The sequence below is a fragment of the Pteropus vampyrus genome, unplaced genomic scaffold, assembly GCF_000151845.1.
Source record: "Pteropus vampyrus isolate Shadow unplaced genomic scaffold, Pvam_2.0 Scaffold191, whole genome shotgun sequence".
Classification (NCBI taxonomy): Eukaryota; Metazoa; Chordata; class Mammalia; order Chiroptera; family Pteropodidae; genus Pteropus; species Pteropus vampyrus.
In genome coordinates, this window is record NW_011888972.1 from 1,340,857 (window position 1) to 1,355,688 (window position 14,832).

General features: G+C 47.7%; 1 protein-coding gene across 1 annotated transcript in view; it reads right to left on the bottom strand.

The window, feature by feature from the left end:
• Window positions 1–14,826, bottom strand: part of FAM155B (family with sequence similarity 155 member B) — a 28,463-nt gene extending 13,637 nt beyond the window's left edge. The window contains exon 1 of the mRNA XM_011371459.1: window positions 13,844–14,826. Within this exon, the coding sequence (XP_011369761.1) occupies window positions 13,844–14,701 (858 nt within the window). The 5' untranslated portion in view covers window positions 14,702–14,826. The remainder of the gene's footprint in view (window positions 1–13,843) is intronic.
• Window positions 14,827–14,832: the final 6 nt, after the last annotated feature.

Here is a 14,832-nt window from a genome sequence, read left to right on the forward strand (position 1 = left end):
TGACATAGTGGTCTGAGCTCATGAGCATCTAGGCTAGACACCAAGGTGCAGCAGACATCAAGAGTTAAGGGGTTAATCATTAGGAACATAGTAGGACTATACTTTCCCTATACTCTTTGAGGTTAGGCATGGTCAATGAAATGTGAGTTGAAGTGACATGGATCACTCTTGGGGAGAAGTTCAAAAGAGCTGGTGTGTGATACGCCACATTCTCTTCCCTCTGCTGCTGACTGTGGAAGCAGTGGGGAAACGAACCCTCTCCTAGCCTGGGTCTCTTGGTGACCATCATCAGAAGGCTTGGGCTCCTTGCAGGGACTTTGATCTAAGCTGACTTGTTTTGGACATGTATTATGAGCAAAAAATAACTGTTTGTTGTGTTAAGCCTCTGATATTTGGGAGTTGTTTGTTACCACAGCATAATCTAGCTCACCCTGACTGATAAAGCAATAGCAGAAGCCAAAGAAGTGGATGTTATTGCCTAGGCAGAGTGAGCACAGAGAGAAAAAGAATCAACAGTGGATCCCTGGAAAATACTAACACTTAAGGGGCAGATTGAGGAAGGGAATCTGATGAAGATGGAGGATTGGTTTAAGAGATTGGAGGAGAAACAGAAGAGAGTGGCATTCTGTAAATTAGGGAATGGGGAGTGGTCAGCAGATATGGACTTAAGAACATGTTGGCAGCCTCACCATGGTGACAACAGTTTCAGTGGAGCAGTGGGGGCAGAAACCAGACTGTAGCCAATTTAAAAGGGAACATGATGGAAGAAAAATGGAGATAGCTACATGTAGACTACTCCTCCAAGAAGCCAGAGCTTCTCAATTTTTCAACTATTTCATGGGATGTGGTTTCCAGTTCTCCCTCCTATCCGGTTGTTCCTATTCAGATAAGTTCCTATTTAGCTGTGTCCTTTGCAACTGAACATAATCTCCAGATAGAGTTTATCAACACAGAGTCAAATAGAACTAAGCCCTCCTGTTCTGGAAGCTGTTTCTATTGATGCAGCCCAAGACCACATCTGCTCTCTGGGGGACTGTATTGTATTCTTCTGGTATTTAGTGCAGATGGAGAGGAGAAGGCCTGCCTGGAGTGCGAGATCAAAGACAGCTTAGATCAAAGTCCCTGCAAGGAGCCCAAGCCTTCTGATGAGACATCTCTGTAAATTAAACATCCTTGAGACCCTAGGCTCCCTGAGGACAGGGATTTACCTTATTTATCTGTGCATTGCTCTTAGGGTTTCACATGGAACTGGGTATAAAGAGATCCTTGCAAAGTACCTGAAATCCAAGTATTAAAAACCAAGCCTCTAGCAACTAGCTCACATTGGAGCAAGGTAGAGAGCTCTGAGAAAAAGTTTCCAGTAATGGTTTGTTTAATGTGTTTGCATGAATTTTATAGTCCTGATGGAGAAATTGGGGATGTACTAGCAAAAAGTCATAGAGAACTAAGAAAACAGAAAAAAAAAAAAAGAGGCAGTTATTAACTCTGGGAAAATAAGTTGACCGAGGAAGGAAATGTAATCACAGCATTCTACATGACTCAGCTGTGAACAATATTTATAATCCTAATAATGTAAACATGAAATTCTGCTAAAATCAGAAACTGTGATATGCCGATATTGAATGTATGAGGGGAGGGGAAGAATGTGTGCACATATGGTGCTGCTGGTAGAGAGAGGGCTAAATCCTCCTCTAATAAAATAAAAAGTCAATAGATATTTAAAACAGATAATTTTTTTTAAGAAGCAGTATTAACATGCCATTTAGAGATGTGGAGGTAAATATCAGAAGAAACAGCTAAGAGATTTGCAAGTATTTAACTCTGAAGAGTGAGGCTCAGGGGTAAAGCAGAAGGCTTCTGTTTTAATTATAAGCATTGAGATCTATATTTATTATTTAAAATAAAGGTATAAGCTACAAGGAAATAGGTGCCATATATATTAGCATATATATGCTAACGAGGATATACATAGGATAAATATACATGAGGAAATACGTATATACGTGTATCAACCTGTGTGTGTGTATACGCACTCAAACATACATACACACAGATATTTAAAACGGGAAAGTCAAGGAATGGCAGTACTGGAATACCATTAGAAATGTAGAGATAAATATCAGAAGAAAAAGCTAAGAGAGTTTCAAGTGTTTGTTTAACTTTGAAAAGTGAATATATATATATATATATATATATATATATATATATATATATATATATAATCTTATACTTGTCTTTTAAAATTATGAAAATATATTAGCCCTAAAGCCCCAAAGCCCCAGGCTGTGCACTGACCAGTCCTGGATCAGTACTCCATCACCACTGTCTGGGCCACAGAGAATAAATGAGTGGTCCCATAGCCGAAGAGAGTAACTAATATGAGAGGAAGGGAACTTTGGGGGCTTCTGTGCCCAATGGCTGTGCAGGCCACCACAGGAATGACAGTGACAACCATAGCTTCCTTTGAGATGCACACAGATGTGTGTGGCAAAAAATCCCACTGCCCCCTCCCAGGCACCCTCGTCTGCCACACATTGCTAGTCCTGGGCCCAGGCCCTGAAAGCAATCCCCAGTTTTCTGCAGGGATCGTCATGAAAGCAGGTTTCTATCCCTGCCTTAGTCCCTTCCTCAAACGCAGTGTCTTGCTAGACAGATGAGAGGCATGGGAGAACACAGATGTGATAAAAGGACCTGTCAGCTGTGCTTGGTCTCTGGGAATGAGGTAAATCAAGGCATTGGCCCACTTAAGCATGTCTTTGTGCCCTCACTGATGAGAATCTCTTCAGGTGCATTCTGGCTCTTAACCTCCCACTTCTATATCAGACATTTCACCTCCTGCTCCCAAATTACCCTTTGTTTCTCCTAAGCAGTCTACCCTAGCGTTGTCAAACTCAACTGGGTATCGAGCAGTCATTTGGATTAAACATATCTAATTAAGGTGAGAATAACTGTAGCTACCATTTATTAAATGTTTACTATATACCAGGCTCTGTTTTAAGCAAATGACATTTATTAACTCGCTGAATCCTCACAACCACCCCCTGAGGTGGAGACATATTTATAGGTGAGGATGGAGAGGACACGAGAGTTTAAATAAGTTGCCCAAGGTCACATAGCCAATAATAAGGGTGGCTACCATTTCTTGAGCACTTTCCATCTCAGAAGCACTGTGATCTTAAGAGATTAGCGTGTTATATGTCATTTAAGCTTCGTAACGACCCTTATTTCTAAGTTTCAAAGAAGAAGAAAGTAAGGTTCCAAGAGAGATGAAAGAATTTATTCAAGGTCTCAGCAACTATTTTATGGAGAAGACAGATTTTAAACTGAAACTTGAAATCAGGTTTACTTGGACTTCAGTGCCCAAGCTCTTATAGGCCATATTGCTCCCCGGATGGTTCCTGCATTTCACTATCACCATCGAAGTAATTAGCCTGTTATTCAAACAAATATTTTTTATCGAATTTCAGGTCAAGTCGGTGAGAAATTTCTACGACTGGATTTTCTAAAATCAGTGTATACAGCCCATTTTCTGTATAAGTAAGATTTTCTTGGTAAGGGGGTATGGGAGGGCATTTAGGTACTAGGGGCTACAAATGACCATTTCCATTCTCCCATCAAAGCACTCCCTTCCCTCTTTCCTCTAAACACACACACACACACACACACACACACACACACACACACGTGCACACACACAGGGAGACAGAGATGATGAAAAGAGGCAACTGCTTTGTTTCTTCCAAACCCACCAACTTCCTACTCAGAGCCCTGAGCTCACTATTCCTGCTGCAATCTTTGGCAGCTGGTGAAGGGAGGGCAGCTGTCTCCTTGTCAAAAGGTTTTCTTGCCCTTGGACATGAGTCCTCTATCCTGGGTTGTATAATTTAGGGACTTCTGGAGCTGCCTTGCCCTGGAAGACTCCAATGCCAGAGTCCAGTCCTTCAGAAAGGTCTTGGAGCAGCTACACACTCTACCTAATTAATTGCTCTTTGCTCCCAGGTAGCTCCATAAATGTTTTTCACTGCAAATCCTTTGCTCCAGTCAGAGAGGTAGCCAGAGCTGGGTTCCAAGTCTGGTTCAGCCACTAACTAGCTGTGTAGCCTTGGATAAGTCAACTATAAGGAGGAAGGGACTTAGCCACTAATTTTCTGTGTGACTGCGAGTAACATTCTCTCCCTCTCTGGGCCTCAATTTGGATCTAAGGAGATGGCCCTAGGGACGCAGCATGTATGGGGCGAAGACAGTGTCAAACACCTTTAAACTCAAACAGTCCTGTGGGCAAATCCTGGGTCTGCTCTTACCAGTTATGAAACCTTAAGCAAGATACTTAAATGACCTGATGTACACTTTCCTCATCCGCAAAATGGAGATAATAAAAGCCCCTATCCATACCTTTCCATAAATGATATCTGTAAAGCGACTAGCACAAAGCTCTATCGATACTACAATTACACTGACAAAGACTGGGTAGTGTTGTTGCCTTCTGTCAATCAAATCTCTGTATTTGACCTGGATTCAAATCCCAGCTCCAATTCTCACTAGCTGGATGACCTTGAGCTAGTTACTTAACCTCTTTGAGCCCGTCTTCTCCTGTGTCAAATGGAGATAAATACACATGCACTTCACAAGGTAGATGTAAGAATCGAGATCAAATGTATGAAAAACGGCTGGGATAGTTCCTCTTTTTTCTCATTCCTTCCTTTCAGCTCTAAGATTCAAGTAACAAATGAAAAAAACAACTGCCACAAATGTGATCAGAAAAGGTTAAAACCATTAATACCTATAAAAGAGTACATACAAATCAATTAGAAAAACATAAGACATGAACAGACAATTCACAAAACAGGCATTACGAATGGGCTATAAACAAGAAAAAAAAAACAAATGTTTGACCTAAGGAATGCAAATTAGAAGCCAATGCTATAATATACTACTTTCAACTCCCAATTAGTAAAGCTTCAAAAATATGATTCTCGATACTGCAAAAGAAGGGTAAATGAGTTCCACATTTTGGTGAGGGTATAAACTAGAATAATCCTCTGCAAAGATATAAGAAATAAATTTGAGTAAGAAATAAATTTGCATGTCAAAGCCTTAAAAAGTTAATTCTCTGATTCTGGAAGACTAGTCCCAAATGTTCATCCTGTACAATTAATGTTTATGCTCCCATTTGTATGCACAACAAAGGAAAGAAAAACATTTCGTGTGCAAGTGTTTCCGTAAGCTCTGAGAGCCGGGCAGAAGAATACACACAAATTGTTAATATCAGTGACCTCAGGGCAGTGGGACTGGGAGGGAGGGCAATGGGAGGATTATTGATGTTTTCTTTATAAGCCTCTGTATTGTTAGTTTTGGTACAATGAGCATGCATTATTTTGCGATTGAAGAAACTCAGCAAAGTAGAAAAATAAGAAAAAATAATTGAGATAGTATTTATTTAAAAAAGGAATCACGGTCTGACAAAGATTTATGAACAAAGATATTGATCACAGCATTATTTATAATAGTAAAGCAAAGTAAATATCTAACAACAGAGGACTAGTTAACTAAATTCATGTAATAAAATATTGTACACTCATCAAGAATGACATTTATGAATATTTAATGACATGGAAAGATACTCAGTATAACTTTAACGATGGATTAAAAAGAGCTGGGTAAAAAACTATATGATTTCAACTATGTAAAAATATATAATCATATTATTAGGTTGGCCATTATAACAAAATGGAAAATAATAAGTGTTGGAGAGGATGTGGAGACATTGGAACCCTTGTGTGCTGCTGGTGAGAATGTAAAATGGTGCAGCTACGATGGAGAACAGTATGGCGGTTCCTCAAATAGTTAAGCATAGAATTTCCATATGACCTCGCAAGTCTACATCTAGGTATAGTCTCAAAAGAATTGAACAGAGGGATTCAAATACTTGTATACCAATGTTTATAACAGCACGATTCACAACAGACAAAAGGTGTAAGGAAACTAAAACAAAATTCCACAGAAAAACTTGTCCACGAATGTCCATGGCGGCTTTATTCATAATTGCCCCCAAAGTGGAAACAACCCAAGTGTCCATAGAAATGAACAGATCACAAAACATGATCTATCCAGACAGTATAATATTATTCAACCACAAAATGGAACGAAGCGCTGATCCATGATACAACACGGATGCACCTTGAAAACATGTTAAATGAAATAAGCCAGACACAAAAGGACAAATAATGTTTGGTTCCACTTATATGAGGTACCTAGAGTAGTCAAATTCATAGAGGCAGAAAGTAGAATAGAGGTTACCAGGAGCTGAGAGAGGGTGGGAGGGGCGTTATTGCTTAATGGGTATAGAGTTTCTATTTAGGATAATAAAAATGTTTTAGAAATGGATAGTGGTGATGGTTGTACAACATTGCAAATGGCTGTAATGCCACTGATTTCTACACTTAAAGAGGTTAAAGTGGTAGAGCTTATATTATGTATATTTTACAACTAAAAAGCATATATATATATATATGAAATATACTAGAACGTTAAGAGTGTCTCTGGTACCTTTTTCCTGTTATACTTCTACTTTCCAAAATTTCTCAAAGACTATTTTTTTTTGTGATTGGAAAAAAAAGGTATTTTAAAAAGATTCTGAGTATATAATAATTCTGATTAATTAACTTGTTTGGAAGTTTTAGTTGAGTTCAATACTAAACACATAGGCTCATCTTTCACAGAGAAGCCAGGTAGCCATTGCTGTCTACTGAAAACCAAACAAAAAGATAGGAAATAATGGTAACACTCAACACTAGCACGCATCCCTCTCCAGATGGAACTTGGTAAGCTGGCATTTCCTTCTACCCCCAAGAGAAGCCTAGCCATCCCAGGCCAGGGCTCACCAAAACCCTGGCATGGGAAGTAGGTATCTAAAGCCCAGGCCAGGCCTACATAGGCCCTGAAGTGACAAGGTCTTACTGTTTCCCTTACTGGCTCTCTCAGTAGGTGCTGGGTGGGGCTCAGTCCTCCACTGGGCCTGCCTAGGGGACTTTCTCTCCATCGGCCCAGTTGGTCCTTCCAGCAGACTGAGGCTGAGACTATAATAGATGCTTCCTCACACCCATCCTCCATCGCTATCCCAAGAGGCTATAGGTGATTGGTAATGGATCTCGAGAGGATGTTAGTGGGTCCCCATTTTGGATCTGAGACACTCCAGGAACCCCTTACAAGCTACCAATAGGCTCTGCTAGAGTTCCCCTGTGGTGAGTTGAAATTCTTACCCCAGCCTCTCAGCAGCCAGCTGGGCACAGCCTCAGACAGCTGGAGATTATTGACATTTTCTTTGTACATGTGTGCACTTGGGGAAGAATGGACTGACTTGACTTTCTATCCCACTCCTTCCACGTTCTAGCTATGTGGCCTGGATAGGTCTCTTTTCTCCCAATGAGCCTCAGTTTTCTCACTTGTAAAATGGGGATGATGATAGCACTTGACTGCTAGGACAACTTTCAGAATAAAATGAGTTCATGGACACATACAAAGACCCCGGTACCTCCCAGGTACTCCAAAGCTTGCTGTCTTCTTTGCCCTTTTCCCTTTGTTCCTCCTTTCTCCTTTGGTGCCAGCCTGCTGAATGAAGCTTCTGGTCCAGAGACTGTGGCTCAGGTTCCAGCTCCTTTCTCCAGAGTCATTCAAGCAGGAGTTCTAGCCTTGATAGCCCCTATCCCTCTGGAGGAAGTCCCTTTCTTCCCATGGCCAGCTGCAGCTCACCTGGCATCCTTACTCTGCCTTCTAAGCACCTGCCTGGTTAAAGATGTCAAAAATGCAGGCTTTTCTGAACCCCCTCTGATGCATATGGAGAAAAGTCTAGTTCCGCATCTGTGGCGGCCTACACACACTCTGGTCTACATGACCACAGGAACACAATATACCCACTCCCCAGAGACCTCCCAGGTCAGCATCAGAGAATGGTGTTGTGGAGGTTCATATTTGTCTAGATCCCTTAGAAGCTACCCCTGGTTTTCTAGCGAACACCTACAGCTGCAATCCGCATACGGCTGAGACATGAGCTGAAGGGGGGTAGGTATGATGCACAGTCTGCATGGGCACACAGCAGATAAATGGCCTCAGAGGGTGGCAACACAAAGGAACTGCCCTGAGGGAGAAGTTTTTCTAGGGCAAACTCCCACCCTTGAGCCTGATGCGTCCTCCTACATACCCATCCACACACCATGGAAGGCCGGGTGTGCCCTTTCCCTGGGGTACCAATGCTTGGGAAGGAGACCGACATGTCTATATGGCTTAGAAGCACCCTCTCTTGCTTGTATTATGCCTGAAGATCCTTGACACTTCTTTAATTTCAGCCACACTCACTGTCTTCCCTTTCCACACCCCAACTCTACTGTGTTTAGTAGACTCTCAGAGCCACACCATGAGATTGGGTAGGAGGCTCCTGGGCTCTCTCCCTCTATTTAACCCTCCTCCCCACCTTTAGGAGATACCAGTGTATCCTTTTTGGAGGTTCCTGTTGCTATGGTTACTATAGTAGTCAGGCACCAGCCTGTGGGAAGGACGGGAAGTGGCCATGAAGAAGACTGTGTATCTATGTAAGTGTGAGTCTATGTGTCTAAGGGTGTGTACCTATACACATGTACATGTCTACCCTGAGTGGGAAGGAGAGAAGGGAGGGAGGAGAAAAAGAGCAAAGGGGGATGGGGGAAGGGAAAAAGGGGACAGGAGAAGAGTGGACCAGATGATGAAAGGGGATAGAAAGAAGGATGGGGATAAGGGAGGTGAAGTATGACTGGGGTGTGAGGGGTACGATGAGTGAGGGGGCATGGAGGTGTCAAGGGCAAGAGGAGCAGTGCCAGGAGGGCTAGGGGTAAGGACTTGAAGTAAAAGTTGGGAGGGATGTGAGGCAGAGGTGAAAGATGACAGCAATAGGGAGGGATGGGAGATGGAAAGGTGTCAACTGTTAGAGAGGAGCAGGGCAAGGAGTCGGGGGAAGGGGAGGATGTATAGGGGTGGAGGTAACTTTTGGGAAGAGTGGGGGTTGGAGCAGGGTGAGTGTAGGGCTAAGGACTAGAGTGAGGTGTGCGGTGTGGTTTGGTAAGGGTCTAGGGTGATATAGTAGAAGACTGGGAAGGTTGTGGGGTCATTGGTATGTGGATGGAGGGTGCTGGGTGTGGGTGAAAATTTGGGAGGAATATAGGGGTGGGAGTGGGGGGTGGGTCAGGATGGGTGTCAGGGCGTCTGGAGAGGTGTGGGCAGCATGAGGCCACTTTGCCAGTCCCACATTTAACCTACTATACCCTAGTCCGAGCCATAAACACTGCTTCTTCTCTGCGCCTGCCCCCTCCAGGAAACCCTTGGCACTGAGCTGCTGTGGGTCTGGAGGCCTCTCCCTAGGGGAGGCTTTGCCAGTTCCCAGGAGCCAGCTTCTTGACTACTGCCCTCTTCCTCTACCCCCAAACAGGCCAGGGCACCTTCTCTACCCGCAAGAACCCTGGGTCAGGGAGGCTGACCATGGGGCACTGCTCCCTGTCCGCGAGCTTGAATGACAACAGGGAGCACTGGCCAGTTTGGGGCTCCTGCCCTTTGTCCAGTTCCCTGAGCTCTCTGCTCACAGCACCAGCATTAGCCCAGGAGTCCCGCTTGGCAGGAAAACTGTGGCAGGTGGGAGGAAAGAGGAGGGCAGTGAGGCAGAAACAGCTGCCAGCCAGAGTGGAGAAGAGCAGAGCCCCAGTGGGTATGGCCAGAAGGCGAGGTGCTGCCTCTGGCAGCCCCTCCTGCACCATCTGCGGGTGTTAGGCCTCCCTCCCCAGCCCTTCCCATCCAGTGCTGCTGTTCAAGGGGCAGGCTCTGCTCATGGGCCTAAATTCTGGGCTGAAACAGACCTCAGAGGTCACCTAGTCCAGCTCTTCCCATAATCTGGAGTTCGAGTTGTCTCCACAGCATTTCCTCCAGGGGTCTGCCTAAATCAGGCCAGACGTTTCCTTGAAACAGGAGCTCACCTCCTCCTAAGGCAGTCTGTCCCCTTTTTGTTAGGAAAATAAAACTGTTAACTGAGTAACACTGCTGTGCCAGGCCTAGGTACTGTGCAGACTTCTCATTAATAATGAGCTCTGAGAGCTGAGGTCCATTTCATAGATGAGAAAAGTGAGATTCCAAGGGTTGAAATCCCTAACTCAAGGTCACACAGATAATAAAAGAGCTGAGTTTGTACTCAGGACTTTTTAACTACAAAGTCCCCCTGAAACTAAGCAGGACATGCCTCTTTTTACACCAGGACAACTCTTCCAAGGTCTGAAATCAGAGATCACAGCCTCCCGAGTCTCTCCTTCTCCAGGTGAAACAGCTCCTTCGACTCTGTCCAAGAGAACTTGGATTCTAGCCTCTCTCAATTTGCTCATCACGAGACCCAGAACCAAATACACAGTCTTCCATGTGTGTTGGGGCCAGTTCAGAACAGAGCAGACCCATCACATCCTTCCTTGGCACTGACCTTTATTAACATGGCCCTGTGGCTGGTAAGAGAGCTGAGAACTGTCCTTCTGTTGGGCTTCTATCCCCTCTTGGATCAGAGCTATGAGAGAAGAAACCAGGGTTTTGTTCCCATCCTTACCACTCCCCTCAACCAGAATGCCTTGAATTTAGAGGAGGGGAGGGGCGGAAGTGGGGGAAGAGGCAGAGACATGTCAGGGTTGGGAGGATGGAGAGCTGTGGGGAGTGAGGTGCATGTTCAGTAACCTTAGGCAGGGCCGGGAGGGCCAAAAAGAAAGGGAGGTGAAGGTTTTGGGGATGCATGCACAGGGAGATAAGGGAGAGCGAAGCATGGCCCCAGGGGTTGTTAAAGGCCAGGGCGGGGATGGGCATCGGCCTGCCTAAGTTAACATTGCCCTGCTGTGCGAGAGGAAGTCAGTCGCACATTAAGGAAATGTTGCAGCTGGTACTAAATTGAGAGGTGTCACAGGCAGCAGTGAGGACAGGTATGATTCGTGGGGCCCTGTGTGGCCCAAAACAGGGGCAGACATTGCAAAGGGAGAGAACAGGGTTTCTGGAGCTCAGTTAAGAAAAACTGAGACACCGAGGACAGGTCCCTGGGCACGGGGGTCACTGGGCCCAGAAGCAGGTCCAGGCTTGGCTTCTACAAATTGAGGAAGCCCCTCATCCTGGTCTGGGGCTGTGGAATCTCCACACAAGAGAAGCTTCGAGGATGGGCATTATCTCCAAGGGATTCCATTTGGGGTAGGGGGTTAATAGGCAGGCCTGGAGTCCAGGGATAGGATCAGGGATCGGAGAAGCAGGCCTGGGATATAAGTGGGTGATGCAATGAAGAGAGAGGGGCTGCGGGAAGAAGAGGAGCAGGGCTGTCTGCCCTCAGTGCCCACCGTACAGCTGGCATCAAGAGCCCTTCGGGCCTAGGCCTCAGGTGAGAGTGAGAGCACAGAAGAAGTGGGAAAGACATGAAGAAAGCTGTAGAGCTGGCACTGCCCTTCTCCTGGCACAGCAGGCAGTGAGAGAGCAGGTGGAGTTCCCTTGAGAGGGAGAGCGAAAGAATGAGAGAGAGCTAGAGTGACAGCGACAAGGTGACAGAGGAGGAGGGAGGGCCTTGGCCATCCAGAACTTAATGGGAGGCCCTGGAAAAGGCACGGGCTGAGCACCAGAATATGCAAGTTGGAGGCCTGGCATTCCTGTTTCATAGCTGAGTGACTTTAGAGCAAACTGCTTGACCCCCATGCCTCAGCTTCCTCATCTGTAAAACGGGAACAATGGTGCTAGTATTATGATCTCGTAATATACATGAGAGAGGTTGAAAAACCTAGGCATTACATCAGTGTCAGGTGTTATACTATTACTTCAAAATACTATCAGCTACCTCTTCCCACTTGAATCTCACAAGGCTCAGGTTGTGGGCAGAACAAGGACTTATCTGTTTTACAAACGAGGAAACAAAAACTTCAAGAAGTGAAGTGACGTGCCTAAGGTCACACTGCTAACAAGTGCTAGAGGCGATATGGCCTCCTGAATCCAGGAGATCAGTTGTCTTTTTCCTACACCAAACTGCTTGGTAAAAATAATCAACATGAGGGATTATTATTTAATGTGGGATGAGACAGAGCTTGAAGCCAGCTATAATAATGGGGAAAACCCCACAGGAAAGTTGTGGCATGGTCTCTCGTTCATCCTGGTGACTGAGGAAAAAGAAACAGTCAGGGCCACGGAGTTGAAGGGAAGGCGACAAAGGACAGACATTCTTTATTCTTTTTGCTGGTGGGCCACGTCCCTGTGTTCCACTGAGTATGTGCATCTGTGGCTGACGTGGAGGGTGCATTTCTATATCTCTATATGACAAAACGTGTCCTTTTTCATGTGACAGCACTTCTGCCAGTGCGTCTCTGACATTGTGAGATGTGCATGTGTGACACAGTGTCTGCTCCTATGGCAGTTTGTGGGTGTAATGACCACTCTGTGTCTCTGTGTGACTGCCCAGGGTAGTGATGGGGTGTATGGCAGTGCGTGTGTCTATCTGTCTGTACACCTTTAAGAAGTGGAATATCTCATTTGGTAGTGTGAGTGAGGCAGTGAGTCAGCTGAGGCTGAGGGAGGCGGGAGGGAAACTGCTAGGTTAGGAGAGCAGGAAAAAGGAGAAGGAGAAAGTAAAATCAGGAGCGAGGAGCTACTCCTTTTCTGCCCAACCCCCTGCCCCAATCCTGAAGGAGCCCACCGAGAGCACAGAACCCTGCAGAAGTCCACAGGGGTCACGTGGGATGGAAGGGGGCACTTCTGACCCTCCCCAAAGCCATAGTAGGAGACGAGGTGGGCTAGGGGGCAACCATCTCTCTCTCCAGCTCTCAGTCCCCCGCTAGAGGACGGGTAAGGCCACCACCCCACCCTGTATCCTTGTCACTTGACCCTTTGACCTTGCTGTTCTCTTTCGTCCCAAAGGCAGGCCACCCGGCCAGGCTGAGTGACCAGGTTAGCACGCATCCCAAATGTTTACAGCCCCCGTACACCTACTGCCCAGAATGACCCTGCTAAGGGTCAAGAAGTTTCTTAACTCAGCTCTGTCCTAGGCAGGCCTGTTCTGCACCAGCCTCACCTCACCTCTGGATGCCTGTCCCCAGCAGCCAGAAAGCCAGCTGTGTTTCCACTGCCACCCCAGGGTGCTGGAAAGGCACTGAGAGTTCAGTAATGCACCAACCTTCAGTGGCCCTCCCACAGGTCTCTGTGCTCTGTTGCCAGCTCCTTCTCTTGTTAGGAAAGAGGGGCTGGCCAGGAGCTTGTACCTGGCTCCACCCACCTATATTCTGACCGGCCACCTCAGGTCATCTAAGGTCAACAGTGTGGTGTGCCCCACCAGCAGGCGTGTCTCTTCTCTTGCCCATTCCCAGGGGCCGAAAGGCGGGGATTAGGTTGCCAAACACTTTTCCTTCCACCTTTGGCCTTGCCCCCGAATCAGCCAGTCGCAGGACTTTCAATTCCAGCCCAGGAAAGGAAGAGGGCATCGCTGGCCGGAGATGGAGGCTAAGGGGGCTGGATCCCTCTTTCCACCCTCCTGCCAGTCCAGGGCCCCGTGACCCCTCCCTCCTCAGGAGGGGCAGGGCACCAGGAAGCCCCAGTCGGACGGTGCCCAAACCCGGAATTAATGCAAGTTGGCCAGGTGGTAACCTGACCTGAATCCCTGAGGCCCCTTGTACACGGAGGTCCCAAGGCAGCACTCATAGTGCCGCACTGAGAAACGGTGGGGGTGACGGGAGGAGGTGAGGTGGGCAGACTTGGAGACCTCCTTTTTCCTCCCGGCCCCACCGCCACCGCTCCCGCCGCCGAAACAGCCACTGTGGCCGTGGACGCCAGTCCCTACCTTACAGCCTTTCGTGCAGGACCGGATCGAGTACTCTTCCGCCTGTACGTATTTATGCAGCACGAGGTCAAACTCGTCATATTTTTCCTGAGCATGTCGGTCGAGCCGCTGGTACGCCTCGATACAGTTGCTACACACCTCCCAGGCCCCGGAGCCCGGGCTGGCCACCACGGCCAGCAGGTCCCCCAGCAGGGTGTCCAAGCTGCAGTCCAGGCTGTCGGGGCGGTCCATGCCCAGCAGCAAGTCCCAGACAGTGTAGGTGTCGCAAAAGGAAAGAGTAAAGTTCCGAAAGTGGCCTTTGAGCAAGTTTTTTTTGGCGGAAGGGAACTCGGCAGGGGTCTGGGAAGAAGAGTCAGGGGGCCGCAGAGGTGGGGCTGGGGTAGTAGGTTCGAAAAGTCTCTGCAAAGATTGCAATTTGGTGCAAGCTGCGTCCAGCCCCGTGGGCTCTGGGACGCCGCCGCAATCCGGCCCGGGACAGGCGGCGGGGGCGGCTTTGGTCAGGTTGCTGTATCGGGGGCCGCAGGTGCCCGGGGAAGCACTGGGCTCACCCGGCGGCGGCGGCAGTGGCAGCACACCGCGAGGAGGCACCGGCTGCCGTTCACGGCCGGTCCCCCAGGGCGGCCGCATGGCGCTGCTCAGTTCCCTGGCCCGGGGCCGGGCCCCCGCGCACAGCCACAGATGGTCAGCGAGCAGCACAGTGAAGAAGAGCAGGGACGCCAGGGACAGTCGCCATCGCTGCGCCCGCTCGGAGTCGGCGCAAGGTTTGTCGCTTGGCCTGGGAGCCCAGCAGCAGCAGCAGCAGCAGATCGTCAGCGCAGCGGCGTCTTTCCCGGGCCACATCCAAGCGCCCCTGAACATATTTCAGGGGAGGTCCGGGCTGGAGGGAGCAGGCAGGCGCGAGGCCGGACGGCCGTCTCGGGCGGGAGAGCGGGCGGCGCGCCGCTCCGCGCTCCTCGGCGCCGTCCAGGCTCTACCTCGGGGGCTGCATG